Source organism: Pleurodeles waltl, chromosome 12, assembly GCF_031143425.1.
Source record: "Pleurodeles waltl isolate 20211129_DDA chromosome 12, aPleWal1.hap1.20221129, whole genome shotgun sequence".
Taxonomy (NCBI): domain Eukaryota; kingdom Metazoa; phylum Chordata; class Amphibia; order Caudata; family Salamandridae; genus Pleurodeles; species Pleurodeles waltl.
In genome coordinates, this window is record NC_090451.1 from 662,324,701 (window position 1) to 662,351,125 (window position 26,425).

General features: G+C 47.8%; 1 protein-coding gene across 1 annotated transcript in view; it reads left to right on the forward strand.

Moving 5' to 3' along the window:
* The first annotated feature begins 345 nt into the window (after positions 1-345).
* TRIM46 (tripartite motif containing 46) overlaps positions 346-26,425 on the forward strand; it is a 120,682-nt gene continuing 94,602 nt past the window's right edge. The window contains exon 1 of the mRNA XM_069218421.1: positions 346-530. Within this exon, the coding sequence (XP_069074522.1) occupies positions 468-530 (63 nt within the window). The 5' untranslated portion in view covers positions 346-467. The remainder of the gene's footprint in view (positions 531-26,425) is intronic.

Consider the following 26,425-nt stretch of genomic DNA (forward strand, 5'->3'; position numbering starts at 1 on the left):
CTCAGTGAGAGCGCCGCGAAGCTGCAGAAAGCACTAGATGCCGTTTTATAGTAGTATTACGAAGCGTTACAAATAATGTGCGTCGCGCATGCCAATACACACTTTCATTTATCAACATAAACCAGGAGGTTCGGACAAATTTCAGAGTAAGGGTGTTCTTGTTTGAAAGTATTCTGGCTGGCGCGGCTCTAGCCTTGGCGGCGCGCGCTCCCTACCATATCAATATTTCCCATCCAGCTCCCTCCCCATCACCGCCGCTGGGTACCACAAGCCCCAGTGCGCATGCTCCCTGCATCCTCTCCATCCGCCCCCCGATCTCCCACCACTGAAGCAGTGCATCTCTCTAGCATCGGAGCTCGGCGTTGCGGTCTCGGGGGCTCATCTTCTACACAGGACCGACTCCCCAGGATCGGAGGACTCCCCGGCGGGGGTAGAGGAGCAGCATTACCAGGGCCCCCCTGGGTGAGATGGCCGAGGGGGAGGAGCTACAGACATTCACCTCGATCATGGACGCCCTGGTCCGGATTAGTGTAAGTGACACCTTCAGGGGTATCACCTGGGGGAGGCGGGGGGAGGCATGTGGGGATATGAGGGTGGCGAGGAGTGACTCTCAGACTGGAGGCCGGTGGGGTTCGTGGTTGCCAGGTCGCTGGCGGAATCCGCCGCCCCCCCAAGGCGATCTCACCTGGCGGAGTCATCCCTCCCTGCAGAGGGGAGGGGGCAACAAGAATACACAAGCCGGTGGGGGAGGGGCAGAGCGAATCCAAGGTATAAACCTGTATAAATTGTCCGAGCCAGAGAGTTTAATCTTCGGCCCTATACATTGCCTTGAAGTATCAAATATATGACACAAACCCGTACGTATTATGTATGTAGTGAGATGTTGGGGTAAACACCCCTATACATTGGAGTGTGTTGTCAGAAAGAGAAACCTTCGCATTATAAGGGAAGGAGGCATCCGTATTAGGCCCCGACACATTGTATGAAGGGAGACATTTTAAGAGACGAACCATCATGCAACGTATGGGGGTTTATGAGAGATTAACCCCTTTATTACATAGTTCACGAGAGGTGCGGTTTTATGGGGCCGACTCCTTATGTGTCGCACTGGGTCCGGTTTTAGGGGATGGACCTCCATGCGGGGATTTTACGGAATTAGCCTCTGTGTGTAGTGTGGGAAAGCTTTTTAGGTGATGAGTGCCTCCATATTACACAGAGGGGACATTTTGGGGGATGAACCCCTGTATATACTGTACTGGAGACTTTTAGGGATAATACTCCTATATATTGTACGAGAAGTGGGTTTTAGAGAATTAACCCGTATAATTTATGGGATGGTTCTTTTAGAGGGTGGGGTCCTCTAAATTGTTTGGGAATTCTTAGGGCAGCACCCCAATATTCTGTATGGACAAATTCCTATATGTAGTATGGGAGAAGGGCGTGAAGGAAAGAGCCCCTATATATTATGTGATGTAGGCTTTAGGGGGTATAACTACGTATATTGTGTAAGAGGTGAATTTAAGGTGAGCCCCTCACTCTACATTGTCTCAGGGCAGGGTTTAGGGAACTTACCCCCAATCCATTCAGAAGAAAGTTGCAGGAGAGAATTCAATACACATGATTCGAGGCGTATCATTCTAGAGGATAAGACAACAAGGGTGTCTTGTCGAGAAGAGATGTTAAGGATACATTTCAGATCTGCAACAAACCTCACTTTAGGGGATACTTTTACTGAATTTTATATTAGGAGACGCCTTGGGGCACCTAATGATTTATAAGGGGAGATATTAAGGCTAATACCATACCAATGGCCTAGGTTTTGGAGCCATGTATTGGGTGGGGGGGTGTTGGTAAGAGGAGTGTTGTGATGGCTGACTCAAATGGCTTTCCAGGGATGAGAGATCTTGGCACAAAAGCACCTTTTGGGCAAGACTCCACGCAATAGAGTTTGTGGATAATACCACAATCCATGAGTAATTACAGGTTAACCTGTCTTAGATCTCTAAGAAGCTTTTATTTTGACATGGAATAGTGAAAAGTCAATTTCTGGTCAGGCTGGGAGAGTTAGAGTTATAAGGCTGATGAGCATGGCCTACAAGCAGATAAGATTCAGAATATATATATATATATATATATATATATATATATATATATATATATATATATATATATATATATATATATATATGGATGTGCACACAATATGTAGTTTAAATGCAAATGATCATTTTTTACATGCTGACAATGTTATATATATATATATATATATATATATATATATATATATATATATATAAAATCGCCTGTCTTGAAATTTCCTAAAGAGCAACTGGCCCTCTAGAAGTGGTTCAGTAAATTCATTATTCTAGCCACCAGCCGCCGTATAAACATAATGTGAACAAGACAAAGTTGTAGCCAGGCGGCGTTGAGTTTATACCCTGGCCTGAAAACATGAATTTACTAAACCACTTTTAGAGTGCTGGCCTTTCTCTCTGAAGTTTCAAGAAAAACAAGATTTTAGGTGGCGTTCATGCCATTCACCAAGCACAACTGGCGATTTATAGCCAGCAGGCAATGGACACTCATCTCTATATACAGATAGATAGATAGATTGATAGATAGATACGGATGTGATGCATGCAGTTCGACAGAGCCACAGCACCAGGAGTCTGATCCTTAGAGTGAGATCACGTCTCATTAATTAGGCCCATAGAAATGACCCCATTTGATTGCTCTGAAAAGATAATCATGGTTTATAATGTGTGAGGCATTAAAGCAGGGATTTACATGTAATTTGCTAATCACTTGGAATGTTACCTTTCTGCAGTATTAATAAATAGGTGAGTGCAAGTGTATGTTTTTATATTTATCATTATATGGTAGTTAACTATGCTTTAGTGTATAAAATATATATGCTTAAACTTGGTGCATTTGTGTATACATACTCATATCGCATGTGTATATGTACATAAATGTATTTTATGTGCTGCTAAGCAAAATCAAACTTTGAAGATATTGTGACTATTAGGTGAGTTATTTCCCTGTGTAAAGTAAATGTTATATAGCAGTAATTACCACGGTCTCGTGTCACCTTTGCTGTACTATGGTAATAAACTTCAATTTGACCTTTGCACTGTAGCAATACATGTATGAATGTTAGTCCAGCTGCTCTACATATGTTAGTGGGCCACGTGTATTCACACACACGCCGTGCCAGTGAAAATAAGCGTAGACGTAGCCTAATAACGCAAGTTATTTAGATCAAGGGTACTTATAAATGTTACATTCACACATATAATACAACAGCACAGTCTAACTGACATGAGAAAAACTTTGTATTCTCTGACATTTATGTTTAAATAACTTAACTACTGCTGATAACAACAAGGCCAATATAGCGGGATTTTACATCAGTGCGTGGATTTAACGCCTTAGGTTACGGTTCCCATCAAATACCTTTGTTTATAACTACTGCACGTGCCAAAACAACATGGCACACACCACACAGGCAGATTCACAGCATGAATAATCTGTATATTTCGCTACTTGTGAGTCATAGGCCCTCCCAACACTCGACAGTGGCCAAAAAGACCATACGTCACTGTGTATGAACAGGTTTACATGTATGTGTATACATGCACACACAGTACTTGCACCCATATATGCATGTGCTTAAACCGGTTCCCATGGGTACAAACTTGAATGGATATTGAAAGATGCATAGGTGTACACGTCTGTGTACATTTGTATGTAATTGTCTGAACATGTTGGTGGTGTGCTCGCTTATGTTTCTGTGGGTGTATTGGGGATCTGTAAACCACCTTGTGCCGCTCAGAGAATGTTCGAGAACAGGTTCCCCGCATTACGAAATATTTTGACACTAACACCAGTTTGCATAACAGGGCCAATTATTCAGACAGCCATTGTTTTTTCCGTTCTTGAGCCCCCCCCCCTACACACACACACACGCCACCACATAAAATTAATGGCAGGTATAGAAATGGCCATAGGTGGGGTGAGTATGCGGGGAACGGGAGTGCTGTTAGTGGAGGTTAGAAAAGTACAAGTGTGCACCCCTACAAATTCGAGCACGATCTCCTGGCGCACGCCCCAAGTCTTTGTCTTGGTTTTTGGATTGCAGCATCCCTACAAGTGTCGGATGGTGCACAGTGGGTAGGCCGGCGAAGGGGAGGAGGCAGGAGCCTACCAAGGCAGCGGAGGCCGGGGGAGGGTGGAATCGCCCTTCGACAATGGTGCCTCCCCCTCATGTTACCAGGATGCTAATTTTACCTTCAGGAGGAGAGAAAAATAGGATGGAGTAAGCTGCCTCGTGTGTGATTGACACGTTGGGCATCACTGCAGATCCGGGGGTCTCCATGGCAACCGGAGGCATGATCTTCCAGGGGACGGCGGGGTGATGAGGAGGGGTGGGGGTGCCAGGGAAACATTTCCAGCTTTCCTGCCTCCCCCCTTTCTTCTACTAGAAAAGGAGCTGCCTTCTGTCTCCTGCCTTCATCATTCGGTTCAGGGAGAGACATGGCAGCTAGGCGAGCAGGCAAGGTGAGTGCAGGGGAGGGACGGGAGAGAGGGAAGCAGGCAAGGTCAGAGTAGGGGGGAGATGGGAGAGAGGGCAGCAGGTAAGGTGAGTGCAGGGGAGAAAGCCGAGTGGCTGTAGGGGAGGACTGGCATCTAGTGAAGCAGGCAAGGTGAGTGCAGGGGAGGCATGGGAGAGAGTGGAGCAGGCAAGGTGAGTCTACGGGAACCTGCAAAAGGGGGGGGGGGCAGTGGAGAGATGGGGTTCGGAGAACAGGCAACGCTGGTGCAGTCGATCGTTGGAGATGAGTGGAGCAGGCACGGTGAGTGCAGGGGAGAGATGCGGGTGAACAGAGCAGGCCAAGCAGCTGTAGTAGAGGGCTGGCAGCTACTGTAGCAGCTAGGGCGATAGGGAAAGCAGGGAAGCAAGCAAGATGAGTGAGGGGAGCAGGCCAGGTGAGTGCAGGCGAGAGATTGGAGCAGGCCAGGTGAGTGCAGGTGAGAGATGGGAGTGAGGGGAGCAGGTCAGGTGAGTGCAGGTGGGAGATGAGAGTGAGGGCAGCAGGCCAGGTGAGTGCAGGCGAGAGAGGGGAGTGAGGACAGCAGGCCAGGCGAGTGCAGGCGAGAGAGGGGAGTAGGTCAGGTGAGTGCAGGTGAGAGATGGGAGTGAGGGGAGCAGGCAAGATGAGTGCAGGTGAGAGATGGGAGTGAGGGTAGCAGGTGAGTGCAGGCAACAGATGGGAGTGAGGGGAGCAGGCCAGGTGAGTGCAGGTGAGAGATGAGAGTGAGGGGAGCAGGCCAGGTGAGTGCAGGTGAGAGAGGGGAGTGAGGGCAGCAGGCCAGGTGAGTGCAGGCGAGAGAGGGGAGTGAGGGGAGCAGGCCAGGCGAGTGCAGGCGAGAGAGGGGAGTAGGTCAGGTGAGTGCAGGTGAGAGATGGGAGTGAGGGGAGCAGGCAAGATGAGTGCAGGTGAGAGATGGGAGTGAGGGGAGCAGGCCAGGTGAGAGATGAGAGTGAGGGTAGCAGGTGAGTGCAGGCAACAGATGGGAGTGAGGGGAGCAGGCCAGGTGAGTGCAGGTGAGAGATGAGAGTGAGGGGAGCAGGCCAGGTGAGTGCAGGTGAGAGATGAGAGTGAGGGGAGCAGGCCAGGTGAGTGCAGGTGAGAGATGAGAGTGAGGGGAGCAGGTCAGGTGAGTGCAGGTGAGAGATGGAAATGAGGGGAGCAGGCCGGGTGAGTGCAGGCGAGAGATGGGAGCAGGCCAGGTGAGTGCAGGTGAGAGATGGGAGTGAGGGCAGCAGGCCAGGTGAGTGCAGGTGAGACATGAGAGTGAGTGGAGCAGGCCAGGTGAGTGCAGGTGAGAGATGAGAGTGAGGGGAGCAGGCCAGGTGAGTGCAGGTGAGAGATGAGAGTGAGGGGAGCAGGCCAGGTGAGTGCAGGTGAGAGATGAGAGTGAGGGGAGCAGGTCAGGTGAGTGCAGGTGAGAGATGGGAATGAGGGGAGCAGGCAAGGTGAGTGCAGGCGAGAGATGGGAGCAGGCCAGGTGAGTGCAGGTGAGAGATGGGAGTGAGGGCAGCAGGCCAGGTGAGTGCAGGTGAGAGATGAGAGTGAGTGGAGCAGGCCAGGTGAGTGCAGGTGAGAGATGAGAGTGAGGGGAGCAGGCCAGGTGAGTGCAGGTGAGAGATGAGAGTGAGGGGAGCAGGCCAGGTGAGTGCAGGTGAGAGATGAGAGTGAGGGGAGCAGGTCAGGTGAGTGCAGGTGAGAGATGGGAATGAGGGGAGCAGGCAAGGTGAGTGCAGGCGAGAGATGGGAGCAGGCCAGGTGAGTGCAGGTGAGAGATGGGAGTGAGGGCAGCAGGCCAGGTGAGTGCAGGTGAGAGATGAGAGTGAGTGGAGCAGGCCAGGTGAGTGCAGGTTAGAGATGAGAGTGAGGGGAGCAGGCCAGGTGAGTGCAAGTGAGAGATGAGTGAGGGGAGCAGGCCAGGTGAGTGCAGGTGAGAGATGAGAGTGAGGGGAGCAGGCCAGGTGAGTGCAGGTGAGAGGAGCAGGTCAGGTGAGTGCAGGCAAGAGTGAGGGGAGCAGGCCAGGTGAGTGCAGGTGAGAGTGAGGGGAGCAGGCCAGGTGAGTGCAGGTGAGAATGAGGGGAGCAGGCCAGGTGAGTGCAGGTGAGAGAGGGGATGAGGGGAACAGGTCAGGTGAGTGCAGGTGAGAGATGGGAGTGAGGGGAGCAGGTCAGGTGAGTGCAGGCGAGTGATGGGAGAGATGGGAGCAGGCAAGCTGAGTGCAGGTGGGAGATGAGAGTGAGGGGAACAGGCCAGGTGAGTGCAGGCGAGAGATGGGAGTGAGGGGAGCAGGCCAGGTGAGTGCAGGTGAGGGATGGTAGAGGGGAGCAGGTCAGGTGAGTGCAGGTGGGAGATGAGAGTGAGGGGAGCAGGCCAGGTGAGTGCACGTGAGAGTAGCAGGTCAGGTGACTGCAGGCGAGAGATGGGAGTGAGAGGAGCAGGCCAGGTGAGTGCAGGTGAGAGTGAGGGGACAAGGCCAGGTGAGTGCAGATGAGAGTGAGGGGAGCAGGCAAGGTGAGTGCAGGTGAGAGTGAGGGGAGCAGGCCAGGTGAGTGCAGGTGAGAGTGAGGGGAGCAGGCCAGGTGAGTGCAGGTGAGAGTGAGGGGAGCAGGTCAGGTGAGTGCAGGTGAGAGATGAGAGTGAGGGGAGCAGGCCAGATGAGTGCAGCCAAGAGATGGGAGTGAGGGGAGCAGGCCAGGTGAGTGCAGGTGAGAGTGAGGGGAGCAGGCCAGGTGAGTGCAGGTGAGAGTGAGGGGAGCAGGCCAGGTGAGTGCAGGCGAGAGATGGGAGAGAGGGCAGCAGGCAAGGTGAGTGAAGGCGAGAGATGGGAGTGAGGGCAGCAGGCCAGGTGAGTGCAGGCGAGAGATGGGAGTGAGAGGAGCAGGCCAGGTGAATGCAGGCGAGAGATGGGAGTGAGAGGAGCAGGCCAGGTGAGTGCAGGCGAGAGATGGGAGAAAGGAGCAGGCAAGGTGAGTGCAGGCGCGAGATGGGAGTGAGGGCAGTAGTCCAGGTGAGTGCAGGCAAGAGAGGGGATGAGGGGAACAGGTCAGGCGAGTGCAGGCGAGTTATGAAAGTGAGGGGAACAGGACAGGTGAGTGCAGGTGAGAGATGAGAGTGAGGGGAGCAGGCCAGGTGAGTGCAGGCGAGAGATGGGAGTGAGGGCAGCAGGCCAGGTGAGTCAGGCGAGAGATGGGAGTGAGGGGAGCAGGCCAGGTGAGTGCAGATGAGAGATGGGAGTGAGAGGAGCAGGTCAGGTGAGTGCAGGCAACAGATGGGAGTGAGGGGAGCAGGCCAGGTGAGTACAGGCGAGTGATGGGAGAGAGGGGAGCAGGTCAGTGCAGGCGAGAGATGGGAGTGAGGGGAGCAGGCCAGGTGAGTGCAGGCGAGAGATGGGAGTGAGGGGAGCAGGTCAGGTGAGTGCAGGTGAGAGATGAGAGTGAGGGGAGCAGGCCAGGTGAGTGCAGGCGAGAGATGGGAGAGAGGGGAGCAGGTCAGGTGAGTGCAGGCAAGAGATGGGAGTGAGGGGAGCAGGCCTGGTGAGTGCAGGCGAGAGATGGGAGCAGGCCAGGTGAGTGCAGGCGAGAGATGGGAGTGAGAGGAGCAGGCCAGGTGAGTGCAGGTGAGAGTGAGAGGAGCAGGCCAAGTGAGTGCAGATGACAGATAGGATTGAGGGGAGCAGGCAAGGTGAGTGCAGGTGAGAGATGAGAGTGAGGGGAGCAGGCCAGGTGAGTGCAGGTGAGAGATGGGAGTGAGGGGAGCAGGCCAGGTGAGAAGAGGCGAGAAATGGGAGAGAGGGCAGCAGGCAAGGTGAGTGCAGGCGAGAGATGGGAGTGAGGGAGCAGGCCAGGTGAGTGCAGGTGAGAGTGAGGGGAGCAGGCCAGGTGAGTGCAGGCGAGAGCGAGGGGAGCAGGCCAGGTGAGTGCAGCCAAGAGATGGGAGTGAGGGGAGCAGGCCAGGTGAGTGCAGGTGAGAGTGAGGGGAGCAGGCCAGGTGAGTGCAGGTGAGAGTGAGGGGAGCAGGCCAGCTGAGTGCAGGTGAGAGTGAGGGGAGCAGGCCAGGTGAGTGCAGCCAAGAGATGGGAGTGAGGGGAGCAGGCCAGGTGAGTGCAGGTCAGAGTGAGGGGAGCAGGCCAGATGAGTGCAGCCAAGAGATGGGAGTGAGGGGAGCAGGCCAGTTGAGTGCAGGTGAGAGTGAGGGGAGCAGGCCAGGTGAGTGCAGGTGAGAGTGAGGGGAGAAGGCCAGCTGAGTGCAGGTGAGAGTGAGGGGAGCAGGCCAGGTGAGTGCAGGTGAGAGTGAGGGGAGCAGGCCAGGTGACTGCAGGCGAGAGATGGGAGAGGACAGCAGGCAAGGTGAGTGCAGGCGAGAGATGGGAGTGAGGGTAGTAGTCCAGGTGAGTGCAGGCGAGAGAGGGGATGAGGGGAACAGGTCAGGCGAGTGCAGGCGAGAGATGAGAGTGAGGGGAGCAGGACAGGTGAGTGCAGCTGAGAGATGAGAGTGAGGGGAGCAGGCCAGGTGAGTGCAGGCGAGAGATGGGAGAAAGGACAGCAGGCAAGGTGAGTGCAGGCGAGAGATGGGAGTGAGGGCAGCAGGCCAGGTGAGTGCAGGCGAGAGATGGGAGTGAGAGGAGCTGGCCAGGTGAGTGCAGGCAAGAGATGGGAGTGAGAGGAGCAGGCCAGGTGAGTGCAGGAGAGAGGTGGGAGAGAGGGCAGCAGGCAAGGTGAGTGCAGGCGAGAGATGGGAGTGAGGGCAGTAGTCCAGGTGAGTGCAGGCGAGAGAGGGGAGTGAGGGGAACAGGCCAGGTGAGTGCAGGCGAGAGATGGGAGTGAGGGCAGCAGGCCAGGTGAGTGCAGGCGAGAGAGGGGATGAGGGGAACAGGTCAGGTGAGTTCAGGCGAGAGATGAGAGTAAGGGGAGCAGGACAGGTGAGAGATGAGAGTGAGGGGAGCAGGCAAGGTGAGTGCAGGTGAGAGATTCGAATGAGGGGAGCAGGCAAGGTGAGTGCAGGTGAGAGATTCGAGTGAGGGGAGCAGGCCAGGTGAGTGCAGGCGAGAGAGGGGAGAGAGGGCAGCAGGCAAGGTGAGTGCAGGCGAGAGATGGGAGTGAGGGCAGCAGGCCAGGTGAGTACAGGCGAGAGAGGGGATGAGGGGATCCGGTCAGGCGAGTGCAGGTGAGAGATGGGAGTGAGGGGAACAGGTCAGGTGAGTGCAGGGAGAAATGGGAGTGAAGGAAACAGTTTAGATGTGTGCAGGAGACAGATTTTAATTTGTGAAGCAGGCAAGCTGAGGGTACAGGAGAGATGTGGTGAAGGGAGCAGGCAAGGTGAGTGTAGTGGAGAGATGGGAATGAGGTGAGCCGGCAGTAATGGAGTCTGGGAACACAGCCACGATGCATGTTAGGGAGAGGCGGGGATTTGGCGCGTGCTATTACATATGAGAGGTCGGAGGCGGTCCAGATACGAGCCCTGCAGGCTTCACCACTGGGTGAATGGGTGATAATCCATCATCTGCTTCCAGGTACGGGATGCTGCATGCTACACTGGGGACCCTGTCCTGCAGTGCGGGCTGCATGCCACTTTGGGGGCGATGCACTGCAGGCTGAATGCAATCTGGAGCACAAGATATCACAGTGCGTGTCATGCACGCAGAGGAAGGGGTTCCGCACTGAAGGCTGCATGTCATGCTAGACACTATGCCCTGCATGGTAGGCTGCATGGCATGGTGTGCACAGGGTCGCACGCTACATGATGCATGCCACGCTAGTTTATTGGCCCTGCTCTGCAAGATGTATGGGATACTCAAACCTGGGGCCTGCACTGCAGTCTGCATGCCATCATGGTCTTGCGCTGCATGTCATGACTGGGAATGACCAGTTCAAGGCTGCATTAGCTGCACAGGCTGCACCGCATGATACACGCTGGGCCTTGCACTGCAGCTGCATGTCATCATGGTCTCATGCTGCGTACCATGCCAGGGACTGTCCTACTCCAGTGGTTCCCCTTTGGGTCCGTGAAGCCTCCTCAGTGTGTCCGTGACTGCTTAGAAAATTAACTAATATTTACAGATTAATAAAGTATATATAAAGTACCTAAATGTACAATTGAACATTTTAAAATGTAGTTTAAATGACAAGGAATTTGAAATTGGAGGCTAAAATCAAATTAGTATCCTCAGATTGATTTGTGGGTGCAGTGCAGGCGCATCAAACAGAATGTAGTATGGACAATGTGTGGCTTCGATTGAATTTAGAAAAACTCCAATCTTCCTATTAAAATTAACATTTTTAAAATGTTATTTGTTTGCAAATGAAATAAAATGTGTTATTTGTGTATGTGTTTTAAGAAATGCTGGTTTCTGTATTTTTTGTATATCTGTTTGTGGTTCACATAATCAACAGTCTCAATAGGCCTCGGTCCCCGGCTTCCAGTAATGACTCAGTGGGGGTCCACGGGCTCCAGTAATGACTTAGTGGGGGTCTCCAGGTTCCAGTATTGAGAAAGTGGGGGTCCACGGAAGTCAAAAGGTTGGGCACCATTGCCCTACTCCTACTCAAGGCTGCATTCAGCTGCACAGGCTTCACCATATGTTATACACTGTGGCCTGCACTGAAGTCTGGATGTCATCATTGTCTTGCGCTGCATGCCACACCAGGAAATACCCTACTAATGGCTGCATTTAGCTGCACTCCATGTTAAGCACTGTGTCCTGCATTGCAGACTGCATGTCATCATGATGTCACGCTGTATTCCATGCCTGGGAATGCCCTCCTCAAGGCTGCATTTAGCTACACAGGCTGCACCACATGTTACAGACTGTGGCCTGCACTGCAGTTGCATGTCATCGTGGTGTTTGTTGCATGCCTTACCAGGGACTGGCCTTCTCAAGGCTGCATTCAGCTGCACAGGCTGCACCACATGTTGCACACTACAGGCTGCACTGCAGCTGCATGTCATCATGATGTCACGCTGTATTCCGTGCCTGGGAATGCCCTCCTCAAGGCCGCTCTTCATGTTACACACTGTGGCCTGCACTGCAGCTGCATGTCATCATGGTCTTGCGTTGCATATCATGCCTGGGAATGCCCTACTCAAGGCTGCATTCAGCTGCACATGCTGCTGCATGCCATCATGGGCTTGCGCTGCATATCATGCCAGGGAATGCCCTACTCAAGGCTACTTTCAGCTGTATAGGCTGCACTCTATGTTAAGCACTGTGTCCTGCACTGCAGCAGCATGTCATCATGATGTAACGCTGTATACCATGCGTGGGAATGCCCTACTTAAGGCTGCATTTAGCTGCACCACATGTAGCCTACTGGGCCGGCTCTGCAATCTGCATGCCACCATGATGTCATGCTTTATTCCATACCTGGCAATGCCCTACTCAAGGCTGCATTTAGCTACACAGGCTGCACCACGTTACAGACTGTGGCCTGCACTGCAGTCTACATGTCGTCATGATGTCATGCTGTATTCCATGCCTGGGAATGCCCTACTCAAGGCTGCATTCAGCTACACAGGCTGCACTCCATGTTAGGCACTGTGGCCTGCACTGCAGTCTGCATGTCATCATGGTCTCGCCCTGCATGCCATGTCAGAGAATATCCCACTAAAGCATAGATTCAGCTGCACAGGCTGCACACCGTGGTCTGATTTGCAAAGGTAGTTTACATGTAGTATAGTTATAAGTGCGCAGTGTTTGCATTCGGGGCAGTCTCCGTACTCGTGGCGGAGATTTCACCCGGAGTGTGGGGAGTACGCACTCGTAACTTTACTACACATAAGCTACCTTTCTGAATCGGGCCCTGTGACTTGCACTGAAGGCTGTTTGCATACCATACAGATAACGGGGCTCTGGACTGCAGATTCCAATCTCAGCTGATGTCTGGGCAAGCTACCTGATACCTGCATGGCAGAAACATGCAACCCAGAAAGCATGCACCTTCCAGAACAAGTGACTGTTGTAATGCAGACCACATGAAATGCAGATGACAGGGCCTGCACTGCCAACTGCATATCATGCTGAAAGGGGCTATGCGAAGGACTAGGGCACCGCAAGGGCAACATGACATGCTGGAGACTTGTTGTAGCACTGCAGGCTGAATGCCATGCTAAGACTGGGACCCTCACTGCAAGCTGCTTGTCATACTACAGACTTGTCATAGCACTGCAGGGTGCATGCCATTCAAAGCTGGGATTCTCTCTGCATGCTACATTTCAAACTGAAGACATGTCATATTGCTGCAGGCTGCATTCTGTGCAGTCTGAGAACCTCATTGCAAGTTGCATGTCATACTGAAGAATTGTCGTGCACTGCAGGGTGTATGTTGTGCAAAGACTTGTAGCCTCACTGCACGCTGCATATGATGGTGAAGACTTGTCGTGCCCTGCAGACTGCATGCCGTCAAAAGACTGGGACCCTCACTGCAAGTTGCATATTATGCCGAAGACTAGTCGTGCACTGCAGACTGCGTGCTGAGCAAAAGACTGGGACCCTCACTGCAAGTTCCATGTCATGCTTAAGAATTGTCATATTGATACAGGATGCATGCTGTGCAGATGGAGACCATCAATTCAAGCTGCATCTCATACAGAAGACTTGTTGTGCACTGCAAGGTGCATGTCGTGCAAAGACTGGGACCCTCATTGGATGCTGCATGTCATGCTGAAGACTTGTGCACTGCAGGTTGCATGCCGGGCGAAGACTGGGACCCTCATTTCATGCTAAAGACTAGTCGTGCACTGCAGACCGCATGCTGTGCAAAGTCTGGGACCCTCACTGTAAGCTGTATGTCATAATGAAGACTTTTCATTGCACTGCAGATTACATGCTGTGCAAGACTGAGGCACTCAGTGCAAGCTGCATGTCATACTGAAGACTTCTTGTGCACTGCAGGGTGCATGTCATCCAAAGACTCGGTCCCTCACTGCATGCTGCATGCCATGCTGAAGACTAGTCATGCACTGCAGGCTGCCTGCAGTGCATACACTGGGACCCTCACTATAAGCTGCATGTCATGCTGAAGACTAATTGGGCACTGCAGGCTGCATGTCGTGCAAAGACTGGGATCCCACTGCACGCTGTATGTCACACTGATGACTTGTTATAGCGCTGCAGGCTGAATGCCATGCAAAGACTCTGACACTCACTGCAGCTGCATGCTTTACTAAGGGGGATTTTCCCTGTGCAGCTTGCTGCATGAAGTGCACTTGAGATACGAAGTGCTATGTAAACACCACAGTAAAGTGCTGAGGCTGGGACTTGGGCCACATATGCAAACCGCAAGCACATACCCTCACACTCTCTGATACTATGCCCATGCTCTACAAAGTAACTAATTTCTAGATACTAATAACAAATGTTACCATTATGGTGCTCAAGGCTACTCATTTATCGACCTCAGAAGTGTGAGTGGCTGAGTGGTACTGTTGTCATACAGACTTTAGAATTACACAAACATATCCCTAATGGAGGAGTACTAGACTGCTGAATTTTCACTCCAGGGTGCCATGCTGAGGTCTCTGGTCTTGAAGCTGTTGGCATCTGAAAAAGGGGTCTGCCAGGTCAATTCTCAGGGACTATGGGTTCAAGGTGGGCTAGACAATCTCTGTGGCAGGTATTGCCATTGTTCCTAGAACCACAGACCCCAATACAACTCACAAAATAGCTAAATACATCCTTTTTAGGTCGAACCTGTGATAGCCTGCGAGACACTAATGTTTACAAAAAGGGGTTGGAGCCCGCTCATTGCTTACCATTTGTTGGCTTCAGTGCCACTCTTCTTTGCAGCCTCCTAGTTAGCCAGCACAGGCCAAGCGTCATATCCATCCCTTCCTGTGGATGATAGGCCAAGCACAGGGTGATTCAACTTAATTAGTGTCCGTACGCTGCTCCCATTGTGACTGAGGTACTATTTCGTTTTTCGGTCCAATTCCCCTCCACCTGTCTGGTATTCTCTCCCTCGTCTCCAGCACCTCCCTGGGTTTGCTTTCCCAATACCTCCTCTCCTTCTGCTGTCTGTTATTGCTGCTCCCCACCCGTGTGTTGCTTCCCACCCCGTTCTTTTAACATATTGCACAGCAGTGTGGTCTGCTGTGCAACATGGCTAAAAAAAAAGCTCTATGACACGGCCAATGCTGGCCGCATCATATTGCTTTCTATTCTCGATTTTTAAAAAATTGTCAAAACCAATAGATCTGTTGGATTTGCCAGTGCTTATTTAGAACGGATCGTTCAGATGCAGCTGGACTGGCCATTTAGGTCGCAGGCTTAAGATCAAGGGGCTGCTTTTCACAGGTGTACAAAATATCATATTTTTTCTTGCATAATCCAATTACCAACTTGGGAAAATACACTTTTTTAGCAAATTGTTGTTTTCTGGTGTCTTGCTTGACTTTTTAAAGCAAGCACCTGCCTCGCATAACACAGGTCTTGTGAGGAACCTTCAGGACAATGATTCGAGCAGAAGAGGACTTTTAGCTAGACGTCTTCTGTGAGAACCTACTTCCCACTAGGCATTTCAAAAGATTTTTTTAGCCAAGGTGCTGGCTCTCTTTAAAAAAAGAATAGATTAAATTCTGCAGCGCGGAATCTGTGGAATTTGTGCAGATTGCACAATGAAAATTTTGCTTCAGCCTTCTAATTTACCAGCAGGTCGGTCAAAGTGATAACCAGGAGCTCAGCCTGGCAGTCAACCATGAGGGAAAACATACAACATTTCTTGGACAGACCCCCAAATCCTCATGGACAAAGTCAGACACTCCCGCCCAACTCACTTGGTGCAATATGGGCCTGGTATTGAATCATTTTCCAGGGTTTCTTTTAGCTTCCAATCCATCACTGATTTAATGAGGTAGACACAGACAAATATTCTGGATCCAATGTGTCTTAGATTCTGCACTTTGTAAATCTGGCATGCGTTTGTTGCAGGAAAAAAGTTAAAGAGGTATTATTTCTATATCTGAAGTGTTTCGTCTGGTCCTGGAGATGTACACTTATATTTACGTTCTTACTCAATTCTTGTAGTGGTCGAGGCAAGTGCACAGTATTTGGCTGTATTTAGGCTGACAACAGATGCCCACTCAACTTTAAAGTTGCCCTCAAACCTTGAGGGGAACCATTTGAATGGAAGGAGACAGGCTTTGATAACGATGGGTGTAGCTGGGTTCTGATTCTGTGAAAAAATCAGTACAAAGAATGCTGGGAAAAGTATCCTATCTCTTGTGTAGTGTTGTCCCTTCCATTGGCCACTGTCTATTGTAATATTGTTGCACTTCTCAGGCTGTATATTGACCTGCTGAACTTGCTCGGTCCAGTAAGAGACACATAATGTATCTCTTATGCTGCATTCAAGTTCATGTTATTTCACACCAGGCATCTGCACTTCGATTTACAATAGTTTGTGCAGTAAGTGTGGAAGAGGGCAGCAGATGAGGATAAACAGGCTGAATGAGTCAGTATTGTCGGATTAACGTTAAGCCCAATGAAGCCCATAAACCTTTTGGCCTATAGACTTAGAGGAGGACGCCAACCTAAGACTACCCCATCTCTAATTTTCCCAGTCACCCACAATATGCAATTTGTGGGGAATCTCTTGGTCCATTAATGACAGTCTACACATATTTATACAGGAAGAGCAAGCAGCCAGTCTCAGCACCCAGGTACAGGCAAAAAAGTTCCTTACTAAAGGGGGGAAGTAGACATGGATGATTATTTGAGAACCAGTTCAGGAGTACCCTTGTTGTCGAAGACATTCTAGCAACTTGTTGTAGATTATCAGAGTGCATGTGTCAGGAACTGCCTGGCACGAGTATGCTGCATAGAAAAATACACCCGCCCGGAGTTCGGTTAAGCATGGAGTGGCCACGGCAAGAGATTTTTAATACGTCCATCTACTTCAGAAATACAAGAGACTAAGCCTGTCCGGTAGAATCCCCGTCATCTAAAGAAGTTAATGGTTAAGAAAGTCCACCAGGGTTTTCATGGGACAATCTAACCCTGTCCTATACAGTAAAGTCTAATCTCCGCAAGGATACAGAGCAATAAAGCAACTTTGGTTGATCACCATTCATGGACATCTGCCACCAAAAGGGCTTATGGTCAGTCTAGATGGATAGGTCTGCCCCAAACAAACTGGGACAGAACTACTTTAATGCTCAAATTATTGTATAAGACACTTGTCACCTAGTTTTGCTCTTAGGGTAGGAGACAACAACTAATGAAAGCCACCTGATGCTCTCCAGGCATGTTGTTATAAAGTTGAGGTCCAAGGATGTCCTTCACGTGTACAGTATGTTTTGCTGCAATCAAGTTTGTATTGTCGTTATTGGACTCTTGCTCTAGGCAAGACTGCTGGTTTAAGGATGACAGCACTTATGTTTATAGGTGACTATGCCAATCCTACAACAAAACGCAACTGTCGTCCAACTCTTCCGGCTAACAAGCAGTACCTCACCAAAACCAAACAGTAAAATGTGATTTGTGGCAGCCTTTACGCATAGACTCAAGAGTATGACATCTCAGGGAGCGGTGTGGTTAAACGGAGATTACCCCTTTCTCACATTAACAACATGTCTCAATCACACACAGGTAATGAAGAAGATGCAGTAGAGTTTCAATAGGTTTTATTTTAGTAAAACTGCAATCTGCGATAAATTGCATGGGCTGCAATGATTAGGATAAGGAACAGAGCAAGAAAGAGAATGGCAAAAGACAAGAGTCATTAATACAAAGACCCCCACCATCTTGCAATATCATGAAATGACATGAAGTGTGTAATATGTCCTAATAGCATAGCATGATAGGCCTAACCTCTAACCTAAAAGAGAGCTAGGTATGTTAAACCTAATCTACCAACGACCTGTCCATGAGAGGAGCCCCCAACCATCGTTACCTTGGAATGAGGTCTCTAGCTCAGACTCCGTAGGAACACAAAGCCTGGGTCAGCGTCAAGGCGACGTGCAGCATCAATAGCAGCAATGGCATCTGATCAGAATCCCTCTAGCTATCTGTTAAAGTGAGGAGTATTTATACGGATCTACTTGGACCCCTGACGTAGATTTGTTCCCAAACAATAGATAACAAGGCGTGCTTGGGATGGTAATTAATATGAACAATTCCCTCGAAAGCATGAAGAGGGAAAGTACCTAAAGTGAACACCTACAGTTTGTTTGTCTTTGTCGCTTGATCTTGACGCCATAGCGCGGTGACACTGATAATGCAAACTAAAACATGGGCCTAACTCAAAACAAGGCAGCCATCTTAAAAGATTTAATTAAATAAATGCACTAAAACAGAGCAAGCTAGGTAGGGTAAAAGTCACTGGGTGACAGGGGTACGAGTCTGCAAGCCACAGGCTAAGCTATCCTGTATCCCATTAAAACAAACTAGGATTCACTACAGTATTATCACTTCTTTGCTATTTATGTGCACAGATATGTTCACATTGAATTCATGTAAATGCTTCCTGTAGGGTTTTATTCTGTGGGATGAGAATCAAATACATGGAACAATTGTAGTCACTCTGTGCCAGATTCAGATTTCGGCCAATGGGTTAGTTGTTCACAAGGGTGACGGATATCCTATCCGCCAAAATAGAAATCCCATTATTCGCTATAGGATTTATATTTAGGTGGACGGGATATCCGTCACCGTTGTGACGGAGTAACTCATTCGCCGAAATCTAAAATCAGGCCCTCTATCATAAAAATGACCTATTTATTAGCAATATGAATATATCTGAAATACCAATGTGCTGCTACTATGTTTACTGGAAAAGTAAACAGGAGGCATTTCAATTATGTTTGCTACACAACTAACTATGTAAGGTGATCTGACTGGTGCCTAGTGTCACCCACCTGTGTTGTTTTCCAGTCTGCAGTTCTCTACCCAAATACCTTTTATGTCATTTGTGTTCCTGTCACTTCTACACAACAAAATTGGCATTATTTCTGTGGTGTGGCCTTGGTTTTATCCATTTAGGTAACTGGCAAATATTCTCCATTTGGCTTCTCACTCTCTCCTTTGCCCCCTAAGGTGATCAAGATCCTTAGATATAAGATAAAAGGCTGCAGGTATTGAGCTGTTGCAACAAACATGGGGTGGGGTCATAAAAGCTAATAACACTTGTAGAAAGCCATGGATATGATCATAAAGGGCGATAATCATTGGTTTACTGGTTGCAACCAACTTGAGATAAAAATATTAAAGACGAAAGCCCTAGGTTCACACTATCGTACCAGGTGATACTATCATAGCATGAAACCGGTTGCATATTGAAGTCCCAAATTCATTCTTCTCCCTAGTGCCAAGTGTAGCTGTGATCATCCAGTAGCCACTTGTGAAATCCAGGGTACTCAAATATTTCCCAAAACATAGTTTGCCCACAAGCTCACATGCCTGGGGAATCAGATTGGCAATTGTCTTTGTTACCTCTTTAAGACCATAAAAGTCACTGGTCCTTCATAGCACCCAGGTAGCATTGCCGCCCAGTCATACTGTTAGTTGACTATCCCCTGACTCACCAAGGTATGCATTTCATGCTTGTGCATCAGCTGCCCCGTTGTTGCTGACCTCAGGTTTTCTTCAGAAAACTTTTTTCTCAAAGTGGAACCCGGATTCATGTACAAATGTTCAAGAGGGATAACGCCCTTGCCTTTATTCAGCTGTGCCTTAACGTTTGGGGATGGCTGGATCCGTACCGCCTCAGATATGAGAAAACAAGATATTACCTATGATCTCCACACCAGCACATGTATGAGTGGACAGAAATATATCTCCCACTGATCAACCCGAGTAAATAACTATCATAGTTGGGTCCTGAAGAAGGTGGATTTTGAATTTTCCTTTGCCCACCAAAATGTGCGTTGATTGCTTTTAGGGGTGATCCTAGCCCACAACACAACAGTGATTGAAGTCATTTTCCTGCAGACAATTTGTGGTGTATGTGGGGTGTGGCTGGGATTGGTGTGAATGATGTATGTGAAAGGATGTGTTCTGTGAGTAGAGAGTGGATTGATGCATGGGGGTAAAAATGATGTAGCAATATTATCACTTGGTGTACTGATACAGGTTTTTATGTGTTTGAATATTGTATAAATATACTGTGGAAAAATGAAGGAAATTATAATAGATTTGATGATTTGGAATCAGTAAATAAAATATTTTTTGAAGAATTAAATGTTTAGTAATGAAAAACAAAAAGCAAATAAAAATTATGAACATGCATAAATTGTCACATGGTTGAGCTTGTTTTGATCAGACCATTATGCAATTTGAGTCATTGAAGAAGCAATCCCGCCCATGTGGGATGATGCGTTTTGTTTAGATCCTGTCACCTCAGCCATTGGTTTGCAGGTGGTATGAGGTGGAAAGCAAGTAAGTTACAGTACTTCCTTCAAAAACACATTTATGTAGGTCAACATGAAGTCCGTTCTGTGGTATTCAACCACTTGTCATGAGAATCCACCATGAAAAAAATATACCAGTAAGTGTCTTGGCTACTAAAGGGCTATTGAGCTACTAAAGGGCTATAGCGCATGTGTGCACCTCTCATGCACACATGCGCTACTCACACACACCACAATCACACATTCATTGGGCCCAGATGTGACTGGTTACATGGATTTATGCTTGGAGAGCCCATGGACAGTTATCAGCTATAGGATGCACGTAAAAAGGCATGTTCTTCATGCCTATTAATTATCTGACCCCAAAGATAATCCATGTCATAGCCTGGCCATAGGGAAGGTAGTTGATCATTAATAAGTAAGCACCACTGTCAGTTTACCCATATAGCCCATCATAGTCTAGCAGTCTTACTGCTTAAAGACTCACCACTGGCAGGGCAACAGGTATTTGGGCTCTCTGACATGTTTGTGAGTGTCGGCTTCTATGCGTGTGGTCTCTACGCTGGTCATCTCAGTCCTGGTTAGGTTTGTGTTTTGCTTTACTTTTGCCGCCCTAAGTGCGCCGGGTATGCCCAGACGTGGGTCCCGGGCTCACTGTGCCACTGGATTCAAGCTAGCCTGGCTGATGAGGGGTGAAACCCCGAAACCGGTCCCAGGATGCTTGTTTCCGGTCCAGGGAGAACCTGGCCTGGCAGTTCGGGCTGGACTGTTCCCATGAGGAACAGGGTCAAGACTGATATGCATATGGCAGGGTTCAAACTGGGGTGGCATGGTGAGCAAAATAATGGATGGATTAAACCCAGATCTGTGACTGGGGGAGAATGTTTGATTGGTTCCGCATTCCGTCCATCCAGTTACGCTATCCCACAGCGTTTGTGTTTTGCTTAGGTTGCAGCAGCAAGCTGTTTCTACTGTTGGCCATGGTGGTAGTAGACCCACTATTGAGTGATGCTGGTTCTGTAGGAGAAGTTGGATAATTGTGGTTCAGGTACGGAAGCCAATGATTTCAGAGCCTTTGTTCTTTCGAATGGTTGAACTGCATGGTGTGGTGATCTCAGAGGTGGTGGTATTCGTGCTGCAGGAGCTGATGTCTTCAGTTCTGGATGGTTTGCTGGAACTAAATATCTTAACATCAGTAGTGCTGCATGAGCAGGTCACCTTGATCATGTCAGTGCTGCTGTCTTCAGAGATGCTGATTGCAGCCACATGATCTCCGTTCTTCGAACTGCAGTAGTTGGTGGTCATGGTCCTGGTTGGGTCGCTAGAGATGGGAACTTATTATCGGTGCGACTGATACTGAGCAGTGTGTTGGTGATCACAGTAGTGGATGGACTGCACAAGCTGGTGTTTGTGGTTCTAGTGTGCAGAGGTTATAGCCTGTAAAAATGATTGTCTGTTTTAATACTGATTAAATCAACAATTCAAAACAAAACACACAACACAGAATAAAAAGTTCTATTTAAAACTGTAGCCTAAACAGCTTCAAATCAACACCGAGGGCTATCAATCCCAAACAAATGCATGAGCCAATGCTACCCAAAGTCTATAAGATAAGTGCGATCTCAGTACTCTAGCACATATATTCAACAGAATGACCCAATGTTATGCTATAAGTAAGGGCTATTCCATGGGCCTTCAGATCTGAAGTTGTCTTGGTGCTCCAGGTCTTTATAAGTGAGAAGGAGAAATCCGTCATGAAAACATGCTTCGTGCACTGCATCCCTGCATTTTCTAGCTTCCTAACTTTCATAGTTAAAACAAGCATTTACAATGCAACGGGTCTCGCGTTTGCTCATGTTAGAGCTGATCGCGTTGTAAACTCCTAACCCGACTTTTCACCTATCGGGCAAAAGTGCATTTGTGTACACAACCGGAAAAAGTGAAATTAACTATGTAAAGCACTCAACTTCTGCCAAGCGAGATCGCGCTCGTAAATTAGAGAAAAAGAAGTCCACGAGCCCGATGGAAAACAGCGAGCCTCGCATGTTTTCTTTACTTGGTCGCTGCGCTCGAGGAGGGCTAGCCACCGGAAAAGGCATGACGTATGCTTGCCTTCGACTAATGAAAGCAAGCAGATTTTATTAGGCAAGCCCACGAACCAATAAAAAACACTGATGTGAAGTTGACAGGGCTCCGAGCCCTTTTCTAAATACAAAAGCGTCTCGCTGCGATACGCATGCGCGAGCGCATGCAACGCAGGCTCGACCCTAAAAAATTAGTCAAACATCTTGGAAATATAAATTTTTACTATTTTATTTTCTTTATGTTGTTGTAATATTTTCTGATAGTCATGCTCTGACTGTGAACAAGGTCGTTTTTCCTTATTAGTATTTTAGGTGTACGGAAGCCAGGAGACCTTGGCTGCTGACTATTTGGGAATATCTTCCATGGCAGGGGAGGTACCTCTCCCATGATGCTCTTGTCAGGTTTGGTGAAGATTTGTTGGTTTTCGATATTTACCTGGATCTTGTCCTGAAGAAGCTGTACTTTCTCAACACATAATAAACAACAAATTGGTGTCCAAAGTAGATCACTAAGCTTTACCATACCTGCAATTGATATCTTAACAATACGTTTAGATCAATGGATGGCATGCAACAACTTTGTGATGTTGAAGCAAGTATTTCTCTCATACAGAACTGAAAACACTAGATATTTGACATTGTAGACAACACAGATGTTGTGTAACCAAATGAGGAAATAGATCAGTAGCCAGAGGAAAGTGTAACTTGCATTCTTTAATTAACAAGGCGTTTGTTGAAAGGAAGCAATACACTGGGGCGGAGAAAATACACATCTCTTGAGAAATTAATCAGTCGTCAGGGGTGAAGCTTTAGGGTTGTCATCCTTTGCTTTGGAACCAGCTGAGTTCACCCATGGACTGCAGAGTCAATTGACCACTAGGGTGCTTATTCTGAATTGAATGATAATTGGACATCAGACAAGTGGCTGATATCCCATTCTGCAATCTCTCTGGTACCCCACTGCATTTAAAATCTGGGTCACAGTGCAAGTAGTTTTCCTGACATTGGAGCCAATGGTGACTCTACCATTGGGAAACTTCTTAAGGTGGAAGTATTGTCAGTACAAACACGTTCAGAGGGGTTGCCTAATTAGTAGACTAACATAGCAGAATGCTGTGAGAATAGCTTCAGGCTGCTTCCATAAGGTTTGATGCTGTATTGTGTAAAGTTGCATTTTAGAGTAAAGAGGTTCTGCAGTGAGCGTACATTATCTGGAATGATTATCCCACAGGTGTGAGTGGTCAAGAGTCAAAAATTCTGTACCAGTGAAGATGTTCCAGGATCTAATGTACTTATTTCCGATTGATTATGAAGGTATTATATATAATGTTATCTTCTTACAGTGTTACTTTTATACAAAAAACATCCTTGGTATTCATGACACATATAGTGTGGCCTGATTTGCCATTGTATGACCCATGAATATGTATTAGTTAGTTTAAACTGTGTTTGGGTAGTGGCTCTTGTGCATTTGTGGTCCCACTGCAGCGGTATGACCCACTTTGCCCGTGCCCTTTTTCAAAGAGTGTTTGCATCTCATTAGCATCTGTGCCAGGTTGGCTGCTGTATGAAAGCATCTACAGATTGGGGCGTGAATTTGTCCTGTGACTATTTATCACTGCTGAACTTTAGCTATTGATTTTGAAAATGTTAGTTTGTACCAGCACCTAGTGTAATGTGTTAATTGGATGTAGTTCTTGGGTTCGAAATTTGAAAAGTTTCCTTAGGAATTTTCATTATATTTTTAAATTGGCAGTCAGTTAAATGGGGCAAGGGATGAAGCAAGTTTCAATTCCTGTAATTTTATCCAAGGATATAGGGTGTTAACAGATTTATTCACTCTATACTGCAGATTTCGTTGAATGGTGTGGGATTTACTCAGGTATGTAGACTATATTTACAGCTGTATGATGCAGATCCTGAAATGAAATGCTTAGGAATGCACAGTCCGTTTGGCAGTAAATGTCAAAATCATAAATAAATCAATAGAAGACTGTTCCCTATTTTCCAGTTCATGAACCAATCTTCTGATTAGCACAGGTACACCAGTGTGCTTGGGGTTGCTGGATTACAAGGTGTTTTCTGGACAGTCTTAAAAAATGTGCACATGTGACACCTTTCATATCCACTTACAGTTCCCATACTTTGTGAGAATTGTATTATATTAAAAGGAAGGTCGAGGGCAAGTATGACTCTTGAGTACCCATATTGGTGGTCTTTTGTAGCATGACAACCTGTGAGACTGTTCACGTTGGAGAACAAAATATAGGGCAGTAACATGCACTTCAGCCAAAAAGCAGTTATTTCCCAGTTTCCGTCTGTTTTAGTTACAATGGGAGTCTTACTAAACGTGGTAGAAGTGATCAGAAGAGAAGGCCCTGCCGGAAGTGGTTTTGTGGAGTGAAAGATAACATTGCAAAGCAGCGCAATACCAAATAAACCAATATCTGTCCAGTCATTAAAGGAGATGGCTCTTTAATTGCATTATAAAAACAAACATTACTAATAAGGAAAAGAATCAAAATGTTGGTCTAAATTTTATTAACCATTTAAATGAAAAGACCATAAGACCTCTAAATGGCTAACAGAACCCAAAGCTACACCCAGAACTAGTATTTCAACATTGAATAAAGTTATAGCTAGTAATGTCAGCACAAGAACTGCAATGTTGCGTCAGTTTCCAGAAGTATTTTTAATTACAGGGTTTTCAATAACAGTTGTATTCTGGTGTAGTCCAAGGTAATGAAATTTGTTCTAAACTCCAAAGATGGCACAACCCAAAACAGTTCTTTGTAGTGTTTTGTGGCTTCCTGTTGGCTGAGCGAGTGAGCCTAGAGTGTAGCACACACTCAAGGTTATGACGTTTTAAATCCAGTTGCTTTCTCATCTGATTTTTCACTCTTTTCCATGGATCATGATTTCACAATGAAGAATTAAGGCAGGCTGCGCCCACGGTAGATAACCCACACTCAGGGGCTCTGGGGCTAGCTTCTTCGGGTTAATGTTATGCTACCTCCTGGCAGTTGGATTCCCCTCAAATATAGGGCAGATCTGAGAGCTGCCAATCCGGTACCCCATAAGCAGGTACATCCTCACTGTGGCAAAGTGCAGATGTCTCTGGTCTGGGAGAGCCCTTGAGGCTGGACTGATGCAGGCCTGCTTCAAACTCCACAGGACTCTCCCTAGCCAAACCAAGAGGTAGACAAGCAAGACAGGAATATCACATTCATATCGGACAAACCAGACAGACACAGCAGCCTGGCACCATGGAGTCAGAGATAAAGGTATCCCTAAAAAATATTTATTTACAAGTTGAATCCTAATTCTTGCATTTGAGAGCAGGGAAATGTCCTTCGCCAGTGGAGGAGTGTTGGGGTCCGCCACCAAACTGGGAAATCTTTCAACACTTCAGAGTGTGGCAAATTAAGTAGGATCAATGTTTATCCACACCTGCGAAACATCTCAAAGACAATTGTATTCTGCTCTTTCTTTGGCGCTGGAAGAATTGAAGATCTCTCAGCAGGCTTCCCTGCCAGAGGCAATGCACAATCCATCCACTTTATGGGACGGAAAGGGATTCTGGTGCCCCTCATGGTCACGCCAGCTCTGTTGCCTGAGGTCTCAGCCAGTCCTAACACTCATGATATGGAAGAGACAACCGCTGGGTCCGAACTTCAGATCCTCACTCTAGCCTAACCTGTGGGAAGGCCCATAAGAAAGTGTCAGGGCCCTGTGCTCATGCTTCATTATTTATAGCCGATGAAGCAGGGCTGCTGTATTTATTAACTGTGAGGCATTCATCATGGCTAATACTGGTAGATGGCATAACATTCTGTAAGTTTGCTGACCTGGGCCCTGCAAATCGGCTGACATGCCTGGCTGTGTACATAGGTCCATGCGGATTACTAGAATAAATTAAAAGTAATAGTCCTATGCATAGCAGAGTACTGGTGAGGAGGGAGTGAGGGACAGGGTATGATCCTCACACTCAGTAGAGGTGCATATGCCACTGAAGTTTCAAACATCTCCTAGATATCGTAGGAAGATAGGCAAGTGTGATAGGACATTAAAAAAATGACGGAATATCCTACGGTCTGCTATGCTTTACTATGGGACCTATTAAAGTTGGCATTTCTTTAGAAGTCTTGTGTCCATCCTAAATTTCTCCACCGGGAAGTGCCAGGTCTTTGAAATTTGGAGAGGTAAATATTTCCTCAATAGAAAATATCAACCAATTTCTGGAAACCTTCTCCAGAGCCATTCCTGTAAATTCTGGTCTTTTGGGGATCCTGACCATGTATTATTTTTACATCTATTACAGAAAAAGCATCAGCTGCACCAGAGTTTCTGAGTTAATTTTCTTATAGAGACTAAGAATATGACCAATCCATCAAATGGAGTACCATTAG